Below are 22485 nucleotides of genomic sequence, written 5' to 3' on the forward strand. Positions count from 1 at the left end.
ATGAAGATTAACACAATATTGAGTGACAGGGAGCTAGTGAAGGTGTATCGAGGACTTAATGTCTTTTCTAATCCTTGGAACATCAACTGAAGTTCATAATAGTTAGTCTAAAAACAAATGAAATAAACATGTTAAGTGTAAACCTTTCAAACTCCTTGTTGTGGGAAACATCTCTAGTTTCAGAGTGTTACGGGATGAATAACTGAAAAACTTTTTCTAATGTAGCTAATTTAAAAAAAAAGAACAAAACAAACAACATACTAAGTTTAGAAATTCTACTGTGCTGACAATAACCGGAGGGTAAGAAGCTATGCAGAATGAAGCATGCTGTGTTTTCTCTCTATATAAACTGGGATATTCACATATGTTGTTTGGAACTAGAGGAATGCTGTAATGAGGCCACATTTTTAAAGTGCTGATTATTAGCACGATTGTTGTTCTGCTAGCATCATCTTTGTTTTCTATTAAATTACATGTGAAAAGGGTCTTTACATTACTTGTTTGATAATTATTTTGTATAAGTCATCTTCATTGTTGGCTTAGAGTCATAAAATGGCTTGGGTTGGCAGGGACCAAAAGGATCATCAAATTCCAACCACAGGCAGGGCCGCAAACCTCTGGACTTAATGCTAGACCAGGACCCCATCCAGCATGTTCTTGAGTACATACATCCCAGGACAGAGCATCCACAGCCTGTGTGGGCAGCCTGTTCCAGCACCTCACCACTCTGTGCAGAACTTCCCCCTGACATACAATCTGATCTTTCCCTCCTTGAGCACAAAACCATTCCCCCACATCCTATCACTATCTACCCAAGTAAAAAGCTGATTCTTCTCCTTTTTTCTAATCTCGTTTAAAATGATGGAAGATTGCAATGAGGTCAGCCTTGAGCCTTCTCCAAATTGAACAAGGCCAGTTCCCACGGCCTGTCCTCATAGGAGAGGTGCTCCAGTCGTTTGATCGTCCTTGTGGTCCTCCTCTAGACCCACTCCAACAGCTCCACTGACTTCATGTCCTGGAGGCTCTAGGCCTGGATGCCATTCTCCAGATCTGGCCTCACAGGCATAGACTAGAGCGGGACAACTACCTCCCTGTCCCTCCTGGCCAACCCTCTTTTGATGCATCTCAGGATTCTGTTGGCCTTCCAGGCTGCAAACACACACTGCTGGCTCATATTCAGCTTTTAATTCACTGGGACCCCCACATCCTTCCACAGGGCTCTTCTTGAGGAGTTCTTCTCCCAGTTTGTGCACTTACCCAGGACTACTCCAACCCAAAACCTTGCACTATATTGAACATCATTAGGTTGATATGGGCCCACCTTTGCACCCAGGTACCTCTGGGTGGCTCCCTTTTTCCTAATGTGTCAGCTGCACCATGTAGCTTGCTATCATTGGCAAACTTGTTGAGGGTGCACTCAAGCTCATCATCGATGTCATTGATGAAGCTGTTGAAGAACACTAGTTACAAGACAGACTCCTGGGGGATACTGCTAGTCACCGTCCTCTAACTGGACATGGTACCATTCTCCACAATCCTCTGTAAATGGCCTGCCAACCAATTTTTTATCCACCAAATATTCCACCCTTCAAGTACATATCTCTCTAATTTAGAGATAAGGATGTGGGGGACCATGTCAGAAGCCTTGCACAAGGTCAGGTAGATGACATTGGTCTCCTTCCCTTTGTCTGCTAGCATTGTCACTCTGTCCTAGGCCACCAGATTGGTCAGGCATGACCTTCCCTTGGTAAAGCTATCCTGGCTTTCTAGTATCTTCTGCTCATCCCTTATGTGCTTTAATGTGACTTCTCAGAGGATCTGTTCCATGATCTTCTCAGGTACAGAGGTGAGGCTCACTGGCCTGTAGTTCCCCAGGTCCTCCTTCCTCCCTTTCTTGTAAATGAGAGTGATGTTTCCTTTTTTCCAGTCTCCATGGACTCCATCCACCCAACAGCCGTGACTTTTCAAATGTAATGGAGAGTAGCTCAGCAGCCGCATGAGCCAACTCCTTTACAGCTCTGGAGTACATGTCATCCAGCCCCATAGATTTTCTCTGCCATTGCAGCAGGGGTGGGATTTACTCCCCCAGTTCCCACCTAGAGGCCCAGGGATGCAAGCTTCAGGGATGTGAGAAATACAAGAATCATGGCTGCTAGCAAAGAATGAGGCAAAAAAACTCATTTAGTCCCTCAGCCTTCTCCATATCTGTTGTAACCAGTGCTCCTTTCTCAGTTACCAAAGGAGTTATGTTCTCTTTGTCCTGCCTTTTCTGGCCAACATACCTATTACAGTCCCTTGTTTTAACATTCCTCACCAAGTTCAGTTCAGTCTTCACTTTGGCTTTCCTAATCCTCTCTCTGCAAGTCCAGACAGTGTCTCTCTGTTCTCTCCAGGTGGCATGCCCTTGTTTCCAACAGCTTCTACAATCTGCTTTTTTCCCTCAGTTTGACCAGCAAGTCTTTGCCAAGCTGTGCTGGTTTGCTGCCACCCCTGCCCACTTTCTTATACTGAAGGACGTGGAGCTCTTATACTCTCAGAAGAGTATTCTTAAAGAGTAACCAGCTTTCTTCCACTTCTTTGTCTCTAAGGACAGCTTCCCAGGAGATCTCATTCAGCAATTCCTTAAACAGCCTGAACTTTGCTCTCCCAAAGTTCAGGGTCCTGATCTCACTCTTTGCCAGACCCGCGTTCCACAAGATCACAGACTCAAACAGGCCATGGTTGCTGCAGTCTAGGCTGTCTCAAATCTTAATGCTGTTAATGTTCTCCTCTGCATTGGTGCGCACCAGGTCCAGGAGTGCTTCACCTCTTGTCTGTCCAATACTCGAACCAGAAAGTTATTGTCCACACACTCCAGGAGATTCCTGGATCTCTTGCAGCTTGCTGTGTGATTTTCCAGCAGATATCTGAGTGGTTGAAATCCTCCATAAGGGCAGATTCCTGGGAAGGCATCCTGAAGGAAGAAGGCCCTGTCAGCAAGCTCCTCTTGTTCAGGTAGCCTCTACCACCAGGTGTCCTTTATTAGTCCTATCCCTAATTCTAACCCACAGGCTCTCAACCTGCTCCTCACCATTCCTCTGAGGGAGCTCCCGACAGTCCATCCAGTCTTAAACGTAATGTTGAAGGCAACTCTGCCCTTCTAAAAAGGGGCAGTAGTATTCCAGTTAAGGTATTAATACCATGACATTTCTGTGATAGCAACCAGATCATAATTTTCCAAGCACATCATGGTTTCCAGCTCCTCCTACTTATTTCCCATGCTGCATGCATTAGTGTAAAGGCACTTCAGCTGGGCTTTCTGACACACCACCTTTCTAGAGGGGCATCAAACATTCAGAACTGAAGTCTTCCCCCACTGCTTCCCTGGGGGACATGAGAGAGTTTCAGATGGGGGGTTGGCAACCTTACCTCCTCTGAGCAGTTCCCACAAGATCCTACAGGACAGTTCAGATGTTTCTCCCTGCCATCTCAGCAATCTCAACCTTTCTTCACAGGAGCAGTGCTCCAGCCTTTTGATCATATTTGAGGCCCTCCTCTGGACTACAGAAGTTCCACATTTTTCTTGTTCTGGTGGCCCCACACCTGGGCACAGTACTCCAAATGGAGCCTCACAAGGGCAGAGCAGAGATGAATGATCACCTCCCTCACCCTGCTGACCACCCCTTTTGATGTAGACGGGGTTGCAGTTGGCCTTCAAAGGCACAAGTATACACTTCTGGTTCATGTCCAGCTTTGTGACCACCAGGACTCCCAAATTCTTCTTGTCAGTGCTACTCTTCAGTGAGTTTTTTTCCCACCTTGGAGACATATCAGGGATTGCCTTGACACAAGTGCAGCACCTAGCACTTGATTTTGTTGAACTTTATTTGGTTCATATGGACCCACTTCTTCAGCTTCTCAAGGTCTCTTCAGATGGCATTTCTTCCCCCTGTTGTATCAACTTCATCAGCTTAGTGTCATCAGCAAACTTGCCGATGGTGCACTTGATCTTGCTGACTATGTTACTGATAAAGATGTTGATTAGCCCTGGTAATGAAAGAATACAGAGCTCATCTTTTATTGGTTGAACTCATTTTTCATTATTTAGAAAGTGGCTTTTGCATACTTCACTCCTGTACTGTCACATGACATTTTCCTTATGTAATTTTTGGATATAGTTGCAAAGAGTACAAGCAAGCAGAAATACCTGAGTTAAGACAAGTTAATGTATTTGCTAAAGAACTTTGTTTTCCTATGCCTTCTGCATAGGCAAGATAATAAAGTTGTTATACTAGGGGAAGTGCTTTTTGCTAGAAGTCAAGCTATAATTGTTTAAGTGTAAATACGATGGTGGTGTATTGGTGTGTGTCCTACCATGGCAAAATGGCATCCTGAGTCTGCCATTCTGAATTTGATGTTATAACTGTAGTCTGGAAAAAAAGAGTCACTGTAATCTAAATACAAGCATATGATTATATGATTCTAGTATGTCCTAATTATTGTGGGAGATAGATACTAGAGTGAAGTGACCTGAGATTCAGCTGTATTTGTGGAATTGTAAGCTTATTTTCAATCAGACTGAAGAACTTACTTTTCATAAGATTATTTTGTGTTTTCTTCTTTAAAGTGAATTTCAAACATAGATTTTTTTTTATTTTTTTTTTAAGTTGAGGTAGTTGAATATGTAAGAATGGAATTAAAAGGAGTAAACTGCTTTGTTTGGAAACCACTGTTTTCCCATACTGAAGTACTAAGTACAAGGGCAGATGACTGTTGCAGTTTGCTCTAATAGTCATTTGCCCTCAGAGAAGTATCAAGGACTATTTGGAAAAGAAAAAATTAAAAAAAAAATAGAATTAATGCATATGAAACAAAATGTATTTTTAAAGCCTGCAGTAATTCTCATGACTGTTTTATCCAATTATTTCTATAGTTGTGCTGAAATTCTGGATAAGAGTGGCTCTGTATTTTTTTTCTAAGTGCAAAGGCCTACTAAATGACAAAACACTTGAAATAGCTCTTCATAATAACATATGTATTTCCACAGACATGGAATGGGAATGGGATCAGGGAGGGGCATATATGTCACCAGTTATTTTAATACAAGTTCCACGAAGTTCTGACCTCAGATGTAGTACAGAAAACTTAAGCAGACCTTTCGTTTTTCAGGGGAGCTCTGCACATTTGTTCAGTGCAAATGCTCATAACCTGAACTGCACCTGAAGCACTGTCCTTTTCTCAGGAGACCAGCTCTCCTATTGGCAGTCTCTGAGACCACAGGCTTAAACATGGTCTCCACCAGACAGTTGACTAGCCACAAGAGGGCTAGTCTTGTTTAACTTCAAGGGAAGTGTGCTGCTTCACTGGGGCCTGGGTCAGCAACATCACCGAAAAACACTCAGGTCTGGTTTGCTCCTCTGATAACTACCTGTTATTGATAGTTCAGGCAGGTAGTGATGAAGTTGCTCAGTGACGCCTACGAACCTCAAAAGAGGTTTCATGGGTTTAGGGTGGTTGGTTGAGGAACCGGGCTTGTTGAGCTTGGAGAAGAGAAGGCTCCATGGACACCTCTTTGTGGCCTTCCAGTACATGAAGGGAGCGTATAAATGGGAGGGGATACAACTGTGAGGGTGGATAGTGATAGCACAAGGGGGAATGATTTTAAACTGAGACAGGGAAGGTTCAGGTTAGATATTAGGAGGAAGTTTTTCACACAGAACCGGTTGCCCAAGGATGCTGTGGATCCCCCATCCCTGGAGGCATTCAAGGCCAGGCTGGATGTGGCTTTGGGCATCCTGGTCTTGTGGTTGACGACCCTGCACATGGCAGGGAGGTAAAAACTAGATGATCTTTGAGGTCCTTTTCAACCGAGGCCATTCTGTGATTCTAAGAAAGACAGGGATCTCGAGGAAGGAGTCTAGCAGGGGGCTTCAAAGATGACAAAGGGCCTGGAGCACCTCTATTGTGAGGAGAGGCTGAGTGGTCTGGGTCTGTTCAAGCTTGAGAAAAAAAGACAGAGAATGTGATCAATGTCTATAAATACCTAAGATGAGGGAGGCAAAGGGATGAGGCCACATGCCCATTTAGTGGTGCATGGCTATAGGATAAGGGAACATAAAGAACATAAACAGAAGCATAGCGTGTTCTACTGCCTGGAGAGGTTGTGGATTTTCCTTCCCTGGAGATGTTCAAGACCTACCTGGGCACCAACCTGTGGAACCTGCTCTAAAGAGTCTGCTTTGGCAGGGGGCTTGGACTTGATGATCTCTAGATGTCCCTTCCAGCCTCTACTATTCTGTGATTCTCTGATTCTGGTGTAGCATGAGATAAACAGCATTTTGTTGCTGTAGAAACAGTTTGTTAGGAACTACATTGTTGCAGTGGGATTTCAGTGGAGACCACTAATAAAATGAATGTATGCAGCATCTCTGTTACCTTAAACATTCTGTTAATATAAAAAAATCATTATGTTACACCTCTGCTTGGCTTTGCAAATAGTTAGCTAATGTAGCTTGTTTAAATGTTGCAAAAGTGAGTGACTCTGCTTGGCATAACATGAAATGTCTTCATTTGCATTTTGTGGTTCATTTACAGGTCCTTCAGCAGCTTCTAAATCACTTCCGAAATAACAAGGATAAAGTTCTTCTCTTCTCCTTTTCCACGAAGGTGAGCTCCTCATGACTTTTATCAGATGACCACAGCAGTAAGTTCTGAAGTGTAAAGCACTAAGGACATAAGCTTCCATCAGTCATGTTTCCTTTCTGTGCTATGGGAAATTATGATGGGAAGAACAGTGTGCGTTACTCCAGAAGTATGTTGAAGCCTTTTGTTATCTCGTGATGAAAATGGTGGTAGTAAAACAGATGTAACACTCTGCTCCTCTTTGTAGAGCTTTTAATAGGTTTTGTAGTACTCAAATATATGTGTCTCATACCAAATTCACTTGATGCAACTTCACCTAGAGCATTGTTACTGCAGATTATGACAGAAGTATACAACTGTTACATTAGCACTGTGAAGTACTAACATTTCCTTAAATCTCAGCCTTGAGAGTAAAGTGCCATACCAGTTTGTTCAGTTTTAATGCTGTTTAATAGGAACTGGATTGATACATGGTCTGTGATTTTCTTTTTGTGTTTTTTTATGTTTCCTGAAGTGAAACAACCTATAACTTAGATTTCTTTAGCTGAATAGTAGTACTTTTTAAAAAATTATTAGAATATTGTGAGTGACAATTCTGAATCATTTTGTGTCTTGAGGGAAGATTTCGGTATTCAGATTATTTAAGCTGTAGTTAAGTGTTCAAGACCAGTGGAACTGCTGGTTACTTGTTACTTCTATTCCATACTTAGAAACTCTTGCTTTGCATACAAGTCTGTTTCTATGTGTTGGCTTCGCTACTTGTTTACTAAAGCCGTTTTAACTTGCTAGCATGGTAGGAAACTGTTTTAAGTTTTCTACCAACCTATTCAGGTGAACTGATTCAGCATCACTTAGAGGTAAGGAGAGCCATCAGGGTTAGAGAGTAAAACCCTGGCAGACCAGTATAATCACATTAGAGTGCTGTAAAACCACAACAGTAGAGTCGAGCATGTTCATACTGAGATGGAGAAGATTTGATCTCATTTTTAGTTCTTTGTTTATGAGAAAATACATTCAAGAAACATGCCTCCAATTACTACATTTAATTGAAAAGACACCAATAAGTTTTTGATTTCTTTTTTTCCACACAGTTGCTGGATGTGCTGGAGCAATACTGTATGGCATCTGGGCTAGATTTCCGAAGACTTGATGGAAATACGAAATCAGAAGATAGGATCAGAATTGTAAGAGAGTTCAACAGAGTTCAAGAAATTAACATATGTCTTGTATCTACCATGTAAGAAAACTTAACTTGTAATCGTTGTGTTTCCCTCTGCCTTTTTGCCACCTAGAAAATTGGGTGCTCTGAATTTTACTTCATGATCTTATGGGGGATTGCTTTTTTGAGAGAGTGAATTGTTTTCATGTTTTCTAGCAACTTCTGTCCTTTCCATCTCCTCTGCTGGTTAAGGTCTGAAACAAGCGTATCATCTGAATCACAGTTCCGAATTTCCATTCCTGTGGGAGTTAGGAAACACTCAAATCATGTTCCACCAAAGATGTACTTTATTGTAGACAGTCTTACTTTATTGTACAGTACTTGTAGAGTGAGGGAGTATAAATATGCAGTGCCTTCAAATTGAAGGCTGTCTAAACTCCAGTGTGCCACACTTTCACTCCTCCCTCTTCACAAGAATAGAGAGAAGTTAATGTAGGCCAAAATATACGTGTGTGTATATATATATATATATATATATATATATATATATATATATATATATCACAAGTTGAGATAAAGATAGTTTAATGCCAACAAAAAGAAACCAAAGAAACTTAGCAACTATTTGAGATTAGGATAGTTTAATTAAAAGAAGGAAGGAAAAAAATAAAGCAAATGCTGTGTGGAAGCAAAGGGACAAAACAATTATTCTCTACTTCCTATCAGCAAGTGTTACATGGCTGCATCTTTGGAATTAGATTGTGAATCCCATAGCAATTGCTCAGGAGAGAAGATGCTTTCATAACAAGAACCTCCTCCTTTTCTTCTTCCCCTTTCAGTCTTTTTATTGCTAATCATGTCATTAGGAAGGGCATATCCTTTTGGTGAGTTTAGATCAGCTGCCTTGACAGTGCTCTCTTGTCCTTTCTCACCCATCCCCAACCTTCTTGTTCTTATTGTTCTGACTAAAAGTGTATATTGAGTACTGTAGGGAATGTTCACTCCGTGATAGTGAGACTGTCCTGATTTTATCATTATTTGATTTTATGACACCATGCAACAGGCTATTGGGTGCAGAGGCACAGCACACTGCAGAGCTGTACTTCATGAGACTAGCAGTCTCATAGTTCTGACTCTCTAAGAGGAAGATCCACTGAGGTGTACCACATGATTACCAATTCCAGGTGATGGGGAAGAGTTCTCTCATCTTTTCTGGGAGGCCAGCTGTGGGGGCATGCTGACAAAGACTTGGTCTGACTGTTTCTCTCTCTTCCAATTTATTTTTGGCTTGTAAAAATACTTCACGCAATAGATCTTCTGATAGAAATGTTTTTACCCATCAAATTTACTTATAATTTTATGGTAGATAAGAATTTCTCTTTGACACCAAGCAATATGTTCAACTAAAATTAATGGAACTATGATCAAAGATATTTGATTTTATTATTTATTGATTTGTTACTCTTGTTACCTCCATATTTCATCTTATATGAAGTCTGTTACCAGACAGATATATAAAGAGATCCAAGAGAAACTTAAATCTTCCTGTCCAGGGAATGGAACTCCATGAAACACGCAGTCATGTGTTTATCTGTATTGCTGTTTCTGTCCTTTGATGAAAGCATGTGTGTCTGGAGTTATGTAGAAAGGTCCACAATAAACCCATTTAAGTAGAAGTCAGATATGATGTTAAAAAACACTGTGAACACATCTTAGAACTGTCTTTGGATACCCTCTGAAGCATATAGGTAGGGTTATGAGGAGATTTGTGGTGCCGGTCATGCAGCTTTGCTCATAGCCTCATTCAGCTGCAGATTATGGCCATCAGCTTCCCTAAGACCTTGGTGAATTCCTCTTCTTTGTCCCTGAATACAGCGAGTAATTACTGCATATGTACATTAGAAGACTCTATGGATTTTCAATTTTGGAGTATTGAATTTCTGTGGCATACTTAAAAGTGTTGAAAGATAAAATCTGTATAAAACTAAGTATCCTATTTAGTTATTTTTATAGTGAGTCTGTTCTACTTGCAGTAGAGCTTTTCACTGAAACTTAATTAGTATTTTACTCCAAATACTGTATTTTTTTTTCCTTGGGAAAGTGTTCAGAAAGCTAAGTTGACTTATTCTTCAGTCTGACTGAAAAGTTTGCTTGGTAAATCGTAGTCTGAATTCTGCACTCACTAAAAAAGAAATACACCAAAATTCCCAAACACAGTAAGTTATTTGGAAAAACACAAATTTTTTATCCATCATTTAAAACCAAGAATGCTAGTTTTCCAGAGTCCTCCATTGTCAGATTTCTTTATCCTCTTTCCAGACTTTATTAACAATACACCAAACCACAGCTGGTAGGGATAAGCCACAACTGTATTTACATTTAAAAAACACATTCCACAAGAGCCAGGAGATGGTTGGGCTTTATTCTGTCTTGGTTTTTGTCTCTGCTCATTTACTTCCTTGTAAACCTTACCTCTCCCAGTGCTTTAAATAAGTAGAATATAAAGTAATCTATTAAAAACAGTTGCTCTATAAATTAAATTGAGTTGGCTTACTCAGTTTTGCCATATGTCACTGAAAAAATAGCACTTATGAAATTAGTGCCACATATGACAGTGTAAGGAGTTGTTGTAGAAGTTAAGTACTATTATTTAACATGTAGTTGTAGAAGAGCTTTTGTCTTTTTACAGGAATGTGATTTTTTAATACTGGCTGAACCAGTATAAAAGAATTTGCAGTATTTGCTTGTCTTGCAACTGTGGTATTTTCTTCACCATGGTTTCTATCAAATGGTACAGCTATGTGCATGCAAAATCAAGTAATTGAGCAGTTATGTTGGATTCAGCAAGGGCATTAAGTACTTAGCTCAGTTTAAGCATATGCTCTATTCTTTGCTGTCCTGCAGGCTTTACTTGTAAGCATGCCACAGGGATTGAATATTTGAATATGATGTTACTAGTACCTTTGCAACTCTCACCCCGCAGTAGCAGATTTTCTTAAATGACTTTTTAATGACTTGTACAAGTATTGCTTATATGCAGCTGTGTGAACAACTATGTTTTTAGCAGTTATTTTAATACTGTACAAATAAACTGTCACCAGTCTGTTTTTCTACATGCAACTCATTAAAATGGTCATAAATGTAGAGAAAGATGTATGGTGCTATTTTCAAAATTACGTGCTGGGATTAAAGGAAATAAAACAAAATACGAACTCTTAAATATCTCTTAATTTAAAGTGTACTTACATGTCATGTTTCTATAATGTTAACTGGTGTTAAAATGGTTGTGAGTTTCAGTATTATCTACTGTAGTGGAGGTACTGTAGTGGAGGTAATGGTAGTTGGTTGTGACTTGCTGAGTCATGTAGTTCACAGTCGTCTTGCTGCTTGGGTGAGAAGTTTGCATTTTACAGCAGTACTTGTTTATTATCATCTCTCCATAACACGAAATTGTCAAAACAGAGTTAACATGAAGCTGTACGCCACTATTTTTGTGCTGTTATATTATGTCAGGGAAGAGTGTGCTTGTATGTATGTAATACATTAAAATAAACCTTGTTTTTTGTTTCTTTATTTTTTATGTTATTAGGGCTGGTGGGTTAGGTCTTAATTTTGTTGGTGCCAATGTTGTTATACTGTTTGATCCAACGTGGAACCCAGCAAATGATCTTCAAGCTATTGACAGGTATGTTCTCAAAATGCACAATTTGGTCTGTTGTGCTCTCTCTCTCTCTCTCTTTTTTTTTTTTTTTTAAATGTAACCCGGTTGTCCAATTAAGATTTACTTAAAGGAAGTTCTAATGTCCACATGACACTAAGTTCATTTTTTTAGCTTTTATATTCTTGTTTTTAATCCAGAATTTCATCTTACTTTCCATTTTATAGTAATCTACTGTTACAGTGGGTTCCAAAAAATATAGTTACTGTAACTTTCTGTGATCCCTTAAGAACAAGTGCATATGTATAGCCAGATGACATTTTTTCTACATTCTTCCAAGCAAGTGCATTGTAGTGCACTTGACCCTAGTTTGAGTGATGTTTTGAATTCCAGATTCCTTTAAGAAAAAAACATTTGTTGTTGTTGGTTTTTGGGGTTTTTTTTTGCCTCATCCCTGTGGAGGTGAGTCTTTTACCAACACTCCCTTCCATGTCTGAATTTATCCCATTCTGGAATATTTCTAGGAATCTGCATGTTTCTTTTCCCTAGGAGTTCCGGACAAACATTTGAATTGCTAAAGTTAAAGAATATTGACAGCCTTTAAAATTCAGTAGATCTATATTTTTTTATGAGCAGAAATGAACTTGGTTATGTTGTTCCATCTAATTATGTAATTCTACTTACGAGGTTTTTCTGATCTCTAGGATACATTTATGTGCTCTCATATATCAGAAATAATTGTTATTGAAAGAGACTGTCTTTCAAGAGTAAGATCACAAAGCCACAAAATGGTTAGTCCTCTCATGAATTTTTAAAAATGAGGTTTTTTAATATAATCTATTAGAATCCTCAGAATTCACTATTTAGATTCTCTATTGCCTGTTGTTTTTATGATGTTGTAAATTGCAAAATGCTTTTTAAGAAAGAACAGGCTGCTACAAGTAACCCATGATCTAATTCATATGTAATGCAAATGTAGTAATATCTTCAAGGGAAAAAAAAGACCCTGAAGAAATAGTAGAGGTTGTCTCAGTAGACAGGCATTGTGATAAAAGGACATGAAACCCTTTGCAACTAGATAGACCTGAGAAGAAAAACAGAAAACTAAGGAAAAAGGAAAAGAAAATGAAATATTGGGAAAATGTTGAGTAAAAGAAAAAAGAGCATGTTGAATTATTTTTTTAATCATAAATAATTTAAAGTATTCCTGTTTTGTTGATTGGTGATCTTTATTTTACTGCCATAAAAGTTCTCATTGTTCTTTACTGATTAAAAAAAAAAAACAGTATTTTTTAATAATCCACTTTTTTTTTAAAATAATCCACTTTTTCTGCAGAGCTTACAGGATTGGCCAATGCAAAGATGTTAAAGTGTTTAGACTGATATCCTTGGGAACTGTGGAGGAGATGATGTACTTACGACAAGTTTATAAGCAGGTGAAGTTCAGAAACTATTCAAATCAGGAGGTTTGGGGTTTCTTTTAATCTGTTTCAGTTTTTATTAGTGGCATTTGGTTGTTTGACCAACCTGCATATGGCTGAAAGTTAAATTGCAATAAAATTGAAATTTAATATATAGAAATTCAAATAAATTATATATATATATTTGACTTCTGTAAATACCTTGTGTAATTCAGGACAGATGTAAACTGTGCCTAGCTGAAGTTAACATATAATTAGTGTAGTTACTAGCCTACATAATATAGGAGATGCACTGTTTGTGAAAATGCCTGTGCTGTACTAGAGCTGGAAGCTACTTGAACTCAAGAACTACCAACTGCACAGAGACAGTTACAAAAAGCGTTGCAGGTCTGGTATCCATAAAACCACAGTTCAGTAATTCTTTTTCTTAAAGTCAGGAATACTGGTTATGAAAATCTGCATTTATTGGAATGAAGGAAAACCTGTGTGACTTAAGTGCTTGAGTTCTACTTGACAAACTATTTACTTACCTCTTTTTTTGTTTCATGTGGAAGATTTTTATTATCTTGTGTTCAAGCCAGTTTGGAAAAGTATATGATAATTAAAGTATTCAGGGATCAATAGAAATAATCTTGTGGCTTTATTTAGTGTTTACTAAGTAAGCATACAATGCCAATGACTAGTTCCGTACTCTGAAAGTGGTAAGGCACAGGCTGCCCAGAGAGGTTGTGGATGTCCTGTCCCTGGAGGTGGTGTTCAAGGCCAGGTTGGATGGGGCTCTGGGCAGCCTGGTCTCGCATTAAATGTGGAGGTTGGTGGCAGAGTTGTTGGAGATTCATGATCCTCAAGGTCTCTTCCAACCTGGGCTATTCTGTGATTCTGTGACTATGGAGAAAAAGTGAGAATTTAGTATTGAGGAAAGATAAGTAGTCATGATACAGAGATTTGTTAGTAGTTTCTGTAGTAGATTCCTGATGTAAGATAAAAGTGAGGTAAAGACTCTAAAGATATCTTTGTTACTCTTATACTATAAAACCAAGCATGTTCATACTATACCACAGTCTATTGTATCAACATCTACCAGGGAAATTAAAACAAAATATCCTTTCTTAGGAATTTCCACCTTCTCCAACTGAGGATTTGTATATAACATGAATGCCAGGAAATTCTGATGTATTATTGGAATAAACTCTTCTCAGATCTTTTGTGTTGCTCTGTTTTAGCAACTTCACTGTGCAGTGGTTGGAAGTGAAAATGCTAAGCGATATTTTGAGGCAGTGCAAGGATCAAAGGAGCATCAAGGAGAGCTTTTTGGGATCCATAACCTTTTCAAACTTAGGACTCATGGATCTTGTCTTACTAAAGACATCCTGGAGGTGTGAAGTCTTTCACTTTTGCTTTTCAATGTTTGTTTTATATTTCCATTTAAAGTACTTTGTTGTAATTTTGAATGGAAGCGCTTTATAAAGCAGAATGGTGAAACTTAAACAGTAATTGTCTGTGTAGTGCCTTACATGAAATAGACCTCCTAATTTCTCTCTGATTTATGCAGGAAAAACTTACCTGTATGAAACAAACAATAAAAACTTCATGCATGGATAAGTTATTCATCAGTAGCTTAAACTGGCCTTTTAAGCTACAATTCCCATTGTAAAATATTGTTATATTTAAGTGAAGACTGACTGCTTAATAAAATATATTTTACAAGGCTTTATTTTAAAGGAAAAAATACAGGAAGGAGATGTACAACTGAGCCTCTATGTTTTAAAAAGAATGTTGTCCCAGTTCTATTACATATAGCGCAAATTCAGTTTAAGTATTTGTATTATATATTCTTCTGTCTATTCTGCATCTTTGTTGCAGCAAACTTCTTGAAGTTTTATTCTAGCCTTTTTTTCTATCCTTCCCCTTGTATTTTTCAGTTGCCTATATTACAAGGTTGCTCTGAAAGTAATGCGTCCTGTGTTACTTTGTTAGCTTGCAATATCAGAGATGAATGTTGTTGTGGCAGTAGAAGTTGATCCTTCCTATCGATAGTCTATTATATTTTTTTGTCATGTGACAGATTGCAGCAAAGGGGAAATCTGGCAGAAAGGTGATGTCTGACATGGAAATGGAGCAAAGTTGTGTAACTGAATTCCTCTGTGGGGAATAAATGGTGTCCATTGACCTTCACTGACACTTGCTGAATGTTTCTGGAGACCAAACATGCCAGCACAGTGAGGTGCTGGGTGGTGCATTTCAGCAGTGGTAACAACAGCAGCCTCTGCTGGTGCAGATTTTTGCAAGCATAGCATGCAGACTTCTGCTCATTGTTGGCAAAAATGCGTAGCTAATAGTGATGCCTATGTTGAAAAATAGGGTTTTGTAGATGAGAATTTGCTGCTCTATCAGATTGTAATATTGTGTTTTTTATTATAGCTTCCATGGAAATAAATGAGGCATTACTTTCAGAATTACGTACATATGAAGAGGCTGAAGAGAAGCTAGGGTATGAATAATGTGCAGTAGCAGTACAAAAATACTGTACAAGCCAGAAGAGTAATATGAAGACATGAAAATGTGATTTGGGGATATTTAGCTCAAAAATTATCTAAGTAAAATATTAATTAAGATATGGCATCTAGTATGAACATAGTGGCAGATGTTCTTCTGTGGAAAAAAAGTGTAAAAACAGTGTATACATAAGATGCAACTTATGCAGTATGTAAGTTCTACAGGTTATGGGTTGGGCTAAAACAGCAGAAAATTTATTGTCAGAATGCACAAACCTTTCCTGAGGTTTGGTGATTGTATTTTGATACTTATACCTCTGTAGTAAAAATTACATATATTTATTTTTTGTTTAGCTTGCCATCATTATCTTGAACAGGTACTGTTTTAGTTATGTATTTTTTTATTCTTTTAGAGGGAAGGACAAGTAGAAGCTGGAATCATGACAGTGAATACTTGGCTAAAAGAAGAACCTCCTCAGAGCAGTTCAGAAAATGTGAGATATTTTTGTGGGATACAGAGCAGAGCATAAAAGTCTATGTAGTCTAACAGTGGCAGATACTTATAGTATATTGTTAGGCTAGTAATGCTTTTGTCTAAGACTGCAGCTGCCATGTTTTATTGTCTGCCTACCTTTTGTTTTAATTACTGTAAAGCATTAAGTAATGTCCCACTTTTCTGTGTTTAGAATTGTGTATTAACATCTGTCATTACAGTATTCTGAGAACTTCACAATACTTGGGTATCATTATTCTTAATGAAGATTTCACTAATATTCTATTGCAGAGCAACATTATTGACTGAGTAATAGCTCAGTAGTGTCTCAAAACCTGATACAGTGTAGCAGGCTTTTGACCAAGAAGTCACTTGAGAATCTCTCTCCTACTGTTTTGGAAGATTTTTGGTTACTTTATAAAGGGGGGTGTGTGGGAACTGTTGAATCAGGGCCTGAGCCTCTGATTGACTGCCTGAGGCAAGGCAATTCTCCTGTGTGACTGGAAGGGGTGGAGCCTGGCTCCACCTCTCCTAGACCCCGTTTAAGGGCTGACTGCCACTGGGGAACGATCTCTTTCTGGAGATCACTCACTCCTCTTTGAGTTTTCTTGTGAGCCTGCAACAGCAATGGGCATTTTATGTTTATTTCCAGTTATCCTTTTGCAATGTCACATTGAAATCCTTCCTGCTATAGACCACACCACTCTCTATTTTTGTTGACTATACAGGGGGGAATGCAGCTGCTGTGTGGTCATGACTTTGAAGTAGTCTTGGTAACAAACATAAACTTTTTTAGTGTATGTTAAATATTTCCTCTTAAGCAAGGTTATTTTTATTTTAATTTGTAAAACTTCTCTGCATAGGCAGAAATTTGGTATTTCGGTTTTCAGAACTCAGTGTTGGAGCTGTATTTTCAGTGTTTTAAGGTTACCTCGAGGTAACTGTTAAATTACAGTGTGCCCCGAGTAATTTTAGAGCAGAGTCTTAAGTACTTAGAACTCTCCTAAAATATTAGCAACCATATATAAAGAGGTTTACCATTGTGCTCTGGGATTTTTTTTTTTTAATGAATGCCTTTGCACAGTATTAACGTGAAGTTAGTCTTCAAACTTTTTGGGGAAAAAAAAATAAAAAAAATACTGGTGTGAATTGGGAAAATGAAGGTTGTTTAAGCAGTCAGTAGCGTACCTAGTGTAAAAACATAGTTTTTTATTGTTATGTTCATTATTGTTCTAGTAAGAGTTTGATCTGCTAAACTTTCCACTATCTACCTGGTGTGAAAAATGAGTGTTTTTTGTGTGTGTGTGTGTGGTTTTTTTTTTTCCAGTGTGAACAGCCAGACTGTGGAGGAGCGAGAGGTCCTTCAAGCCATAAGGCACAGTTAGAAAGAGAAGAAACTGATTTTCGTGATTATTTTAGTGATGATGATATTCTGGAATCATCCATGAAGGAAAGTGATAGGAAGAAGCCTTGCAGCACATATAATGTAATGAAAGGAAAGAGACAGCTTTCCTTAGTGCAATGTGGATTCTCTAACTTGTTGCAGAGAGAAATTGAAGCTACCAAAAAAAGTGGTAATAATGACTTTCATCGTTCAGGTTCTGATGGTCAGACTATAAGAACATGTATCAGCAGCAAGAGAAATGATGTTCAGAAATGTGAAAACTATGTGCGCATTTTGAAGCACAAGAGAGCTGCTTACTCACCAAGTGGAACTGATACACAAGACATGCATAGTGCAGATTGTCTTGTTTTATCAGATTCTGAAGAAGTGGACAGAGAAAATGAAGATCTAAGCATTTCAAGGCAAAGTGATGTAGTAATGGAAACTGAAAGCAGTTCTGAAGAAAACTATGATGTCGTCTTTCCTACCCAGTTTCCAGCAAATGACCAAATACTGCATACTAAAAAAACTGAATGTCAGACATCAGCATCTGAAAATTTTGAAGAGTCACTAAAAGAAATAAATAAGTTTGTACTTAAGGAAGAATGTATGGAATCCAAATTGCCTAGAGCTGAATCAAATTTCAGCAAAATTGTGTTTTTTAAAAACATGAAAAACAGTGCAAGAGGCTTGAAAGGTGCAAGCAGTGTAAGTGATGAGTCTGATGATATTGAAATTCCTTGTCATTCTGAATCAGAAAAGTTAAGAACATTCAACTCCGTGAAAGGGAAACGAAGGCATACACATAGTGCACTAGGCAAATTCTCAAAATCTCCGCCTCAAAGGAAGAAGACTTGGAGAAAAGAAAAAGAAAGTGATGCTCGTAATATAGATGAATTTTCATCCTCTGAAGATAACTTACAGGTTGAAAAGATTCATACCCAAGAAAAAAGGTGTAAGTGTAAAAGACAGAGATGCAGAGGTCAGTTCATATCTAAAATGCTCCATCCTGTTCAGGATAGGATGTACTCTGTTGCACAGATGAAAGCTAATGATTATGCTGTGCATAGAAGTTCTACTGATAGAGCTCAGTGTGACCGTCAGAATCAAAATGTGGGATCAATGGACAGATATTTAGGTAATTAGTCGTGTAACTTCCTTTGTTTGGGTTTTTTTTGGTGGTTTTTTCTTTTTTCTTCTTTTTTTTTTTTTTTTTGGTTGTTTTATTTTTTAATTTTAAATAGTCATGTCTCTGCTGCAGATTTAAGTTCTTCCTTTTATATATTATTTTGTTAAAATGCATTAATAAATGCTCTGTTAACTTATTAAATATGTCTCTATTGCTCTTTTTACCTGTTAGCCTAACTGTTCTGTCTTCCAAGGAACTGGGCTTCTCTGTAATATTTTTTTGAATGTTTACATATCTTTTAAAAGATGTGAAGTTGAGAGGTTGATTAGGAATTCACAGATTTAAATACTTAAACTGTAAAACCTGAAAAGTCTGGACTGGGATGGTATGAATTTCTTATTTTCCTAAATTTATATATATGACTTAGAGTTTGAAAAACCATGTGGAAGATTTATGTTTGATTTGTGATTTATCTTCAAACACAGATATTGCTGCCGTTAAATAATAGATGCTTGAAATATATCCTTTCTCTATTTGAAAAAGCCCCATAATGAAATGACAGCAGCAGCACTGAACTATCTGGATAAAGCTAACAATTGTTCTTAATTTAATAGAGCTGAGAGACCTAGTGTTGAATGAAATTGTAACACAAGTTACAAGTTTCAAATAAAACGTAACTGTTGATTAAATTAATTGCAGTATCTTTCTTGAGTTAACTGCGTGTCTTGAAAGTTTTGGAATAACCCAAATCTTTGATCTTTTGCTTTTGTTGTATCAGATGGGGTTCAAGAAGTGGCATATATGCACTCAAATCAGAATGTGGTTGGATCAAGCAAGGCTGAGAATCACTTGAGCTGGTGGGCCATGCGAGACGTATTTGAATTGAAGCAGTTTTCCCAGCTCCCTGCTAATATAGCAGTCTGTAGTGCCAAGGTAAAGATAAGTATTTGGAAACATTTCTATTCTGTATTTATCTGAATCTTTCATTGTAAGAAGTTCTAACATACTTGTTTTTCCATTAATGGCCACCATGAATGCTCATTGTCGCTGGGCTTGGGAGGAGGAGGCTCAAATAGTGGTCCAATAAATTACATTTGTAGGTTTTGTTTTGTTTTGTTTTTCACATTGGTCAGCTCTGAAAGAATGGGGGTTGTGCAGCATAACACCCTCTGATTGATTTTTGTGAGAGTAATGGTAGGAGTGAAGACAAATACTAACTTGTAATCAGATTCTGTACCATCTTGGTGTGATTTGAAACTTTAAAATCTTCACTTTCACCTGGACCTAGTAGACAAAAATTCCACTTTCAACACTTGTGCGAATCTCTATGGCGTAAAAGTTGAATGTAAGTCAGGTTGAAGCTTTTATTTTTTTTTTTTAGGTTGGAAACATGGTTGCTATAATGTGTTAAATTAATGGTCATTGTAGTCTGTCCTTACTGTTTGAAACATAAAACTAAAGGTCAGGGGGAGTACTCTCTTGCAACAAAATATAAATTTTGTGGTTTTCATGGTCACGCATCTTGTTTAATTACATGTGGAATACATAAAATCTGGAATAAATTGAGGTATAGTTAGTACGATTTTGTTCTTATTATATTGTGGTTTTAATTTACTGTAATTATCTTTGATGTTGTTTGCTTTCTGATAAATATTTGCAGTTTTCTAGACTGATTCACAAGTTAAACCACAGATCTATGTACAAGTAATGGATATGCAGTTCAGTCTTTATGAACATTCCGACAATCACCATAGAAATTGTAGACTTAGTCATTTGGAGTATTGATCATCTGCAGTGAACATTTCTTTGAATGTTACTGATGTATTGTAATTAGTTGAGCCATTAGCAGGGATTTTTACACTGGGAAGATCAGACCAGACCAGCCAACAAAAGTGAAGCCTCTTCAGTTCCAGCACATTTGCATTAGAATGTCCCTTCTTAACAGAAAAGCGGGTAAAAAATACTCAGAAATGCTGTAGAAAGATGCTTACTTAATGGCAGTGGCTAGCAACATAAATAAAATTCAGTATAAATAAATCAATACTTTTAAGGGACTACTTTGTGCAAGGGTCTGTTGATCTGTATATCTCCAAAACTGTTTTGTGGGAATTCAGCCATGTTGTTTGTGTAACTTAGATTCTATTATTGAAGTTTGTATGACTTACAGGTATTGCAAATTAACTTATTTTGATTGACTTGTTAGTCAGTTTAAGGCATTTTGGAAGCGACAGTAACAGCAATTCTGTTGGAGAACAAAGTAGGCAGGAAAAAACAAAAACAAAAACATCAGTAATTATGGAAAAGTTTGCCTCTTGATTTCATTTCCTTTTCTTACTTTGACATAAAGGCATTAATCTAGGAATATTCCCTAAGTTGCTAGCTTTTCTTAAATGTGGATTTTGGAATTTCTTTTTCTGTGTTTTGAAAAAAAGCCATTACAGACTCATAGAAGTATTTGAAGAACTACCGACCTAGAATGCTACTGCTAATATTTTCCTTTCTTCATTATTTTAATTTCAAAAGGTGTTCTCTGAAAAACATTCCTCTGAGAGACACATCATTTCTGCTCTTTCAGCCATCACTTTTTTCCTCATAGCTTTTCACTTGTTTGACCTTAAGCCAATGAGAAACATGTCTGAGTAACTAATAGTTTTGTCCTTAAGAGAGTGCTGATTTCAAGTAGGATTCTTTTTAAAAATTAAACTTTACAGATTAAAATGTTATTACGTGGAATTTTAAACAATTACACTTTAATATTATGTCACTATCTTAGGGAAGTAACTATAGTATAAAACACTGGAATGTTAACTGTTACCTGATAGTTCTTAAAAGAATTATTCAGCTGAAATTTCTTACTGATTTTGCTTTGTAGCATCATTATTCTAACAGTGTGTCTAAAATGGTTATGTAGCCATTTGAATTAGCACATTCTTAAATAATTTTTTAGTGTATTGAAACTCTGTTTGATAGTATGTGAGTGATGCTTTAATAGTATTTATTTGATTTTGAGCATACATAATAAAATTGTCTATTTTGTAAGTAGGAGTGTTTGCAAAAGGATATTTTTATTTCATAGATAAGCCTCTTTTGGACAACAGTAAAATATCCTTTGTGCTGTGCATGTTGTTCATGCCAACTTTATCTTCCTGCTTTGTACTACAATCTGTAATGAGATGTTTCTGTCTCTAATTACATTTTTTCATGTAATGATCTCTGGGAAAGAGATGCAACACTAAAAACCAGTGGAATATTCCATTGATGTGGATGTGTTATATGTTTGGAAATACTGTTTTACCTGCAAATCTTGAAAACAAGTCTTAACCATTGAAACTAAGGAACTCAAACAAAATTGTGGAAGTTAGGTGAATAATTACAGAAAAATTATGATGCTGGAAACCAAATTTAAAAAAAGCAATCTTGTTTTCTACCTGCAGTATATAAAAGTAGATTCACATTATCACTGAAGCATGAACACTAAAATAGGAACTTAAGTTTCCTACAAATTGCAGCAAATGAGAGGACTCCTCTTTCAAAGGGAGAGTAGTTACATGAGAAGTTCCCAAGAAGCCAAGGTAGAAGGGAAGGAAAGGGAGTTTTTGTCTGTCAAATGAAGGCTTTGCAGATATGTAGATAATCCTACTTAAGAACGTGGGTAGCTAATTTAAAAATAAGCTTGGATTTAAAAAGATCATAAGAATTTTAAGATTTGAAATTTACGACAGAAAAAAATATCTGCCTAGATGATAGTTTCTTTCCTTGACTTCAGAAGATTTGTGTTAGAGCTGAACAGTGGGCTCAAGTTTTAAAGTTGAGGTTTCAGCTGAACATGTTTTCTGTCCAGTTGTCAGTCTGTCCTTAATGTTGCTTGTGCTAGGGTTCATATATCTCAGCAGCCTTTTCTCTGAAGTGATGAAACATAATTGGTTAACCTGCTTTTGTTTTGTAACTCTATGGTGTAGGGGAATTAAGTCTTGTTTCTTTTTTACAAAGAACTGTTCCTGCTAATATTCTTACTTTCCTATTTCTTTTGTGCTTCATGTTGCAAAGCTCTGCTGAGATACAGCTTGAAGTTTATGTTGTGGTTTAAACTTACAGGCAGCTAAGCACCACAAAGCCATTTGGGGA

At 37.4% G+C, this 22485-nt stretch overlaps 1 protein-coding gene across 11 annotated transcripts in view; it reads left to right on the forward strand.

Annotated features, from left to right (window-relative positions):
• ERCC6L2 (ERCC excision repair 6 like 2) overlaps positions 1-22485 on the forward strand; it is a 49040-nt gene that overhangs the window by 15906 nt on the left and 10649 nt on the right. For 2 of the 11 annotated variants that reach the window (XM_015849298.2, XM_015849301.1), the window contains 8 exons: positions 6574-6645; positions 7713-7858; positions 11370-11465; positions 12775-12874; positions 14083-14235; positions 15768-15848; positions 17175-18369; positions 19139-19293. In XM_015849298.2, the coding sequence (XP_015704784.1) occupies positions 6574-6645; positions 7713-7858; positions 11370-11465; positions 12775-12874; positions 14083-14235; positions 15768-15848; positions 17175-18369; positions 19139-19293 (1998 nt within the window). Of the gene's footprint in view, positions 1-6573; positions 6646-7712; positions 7859-11369; positions 11466-12142; positions 12599-12774; positions 12875-14082; positions 15525-15767; positions 15849-17174; positions 18370-19138; positions 19294-22485 lie in introns of those variants that run through there. The other 9 variants (XM_032441275.1, XR_004305561.1, XM_015849299.2 and 6 more) reach the window with 9 other exon arrangements.

The sequence above is a fragment of the Coturnix japonica genome, chromosome Z (genome assembly GCF_001577835.2).
Source record: "Coturnix japonica isolate 7356 chromosome Z, Coturnix japonica 2.1, whole genome shotgun sequence".
In the NCBI taxonomy this organism is placed as follows: Eukaryota; Metazoa; Chordata; class Aves; order Galliformes; family Phasianidae; genus Coturnix; species Coturnix japonica.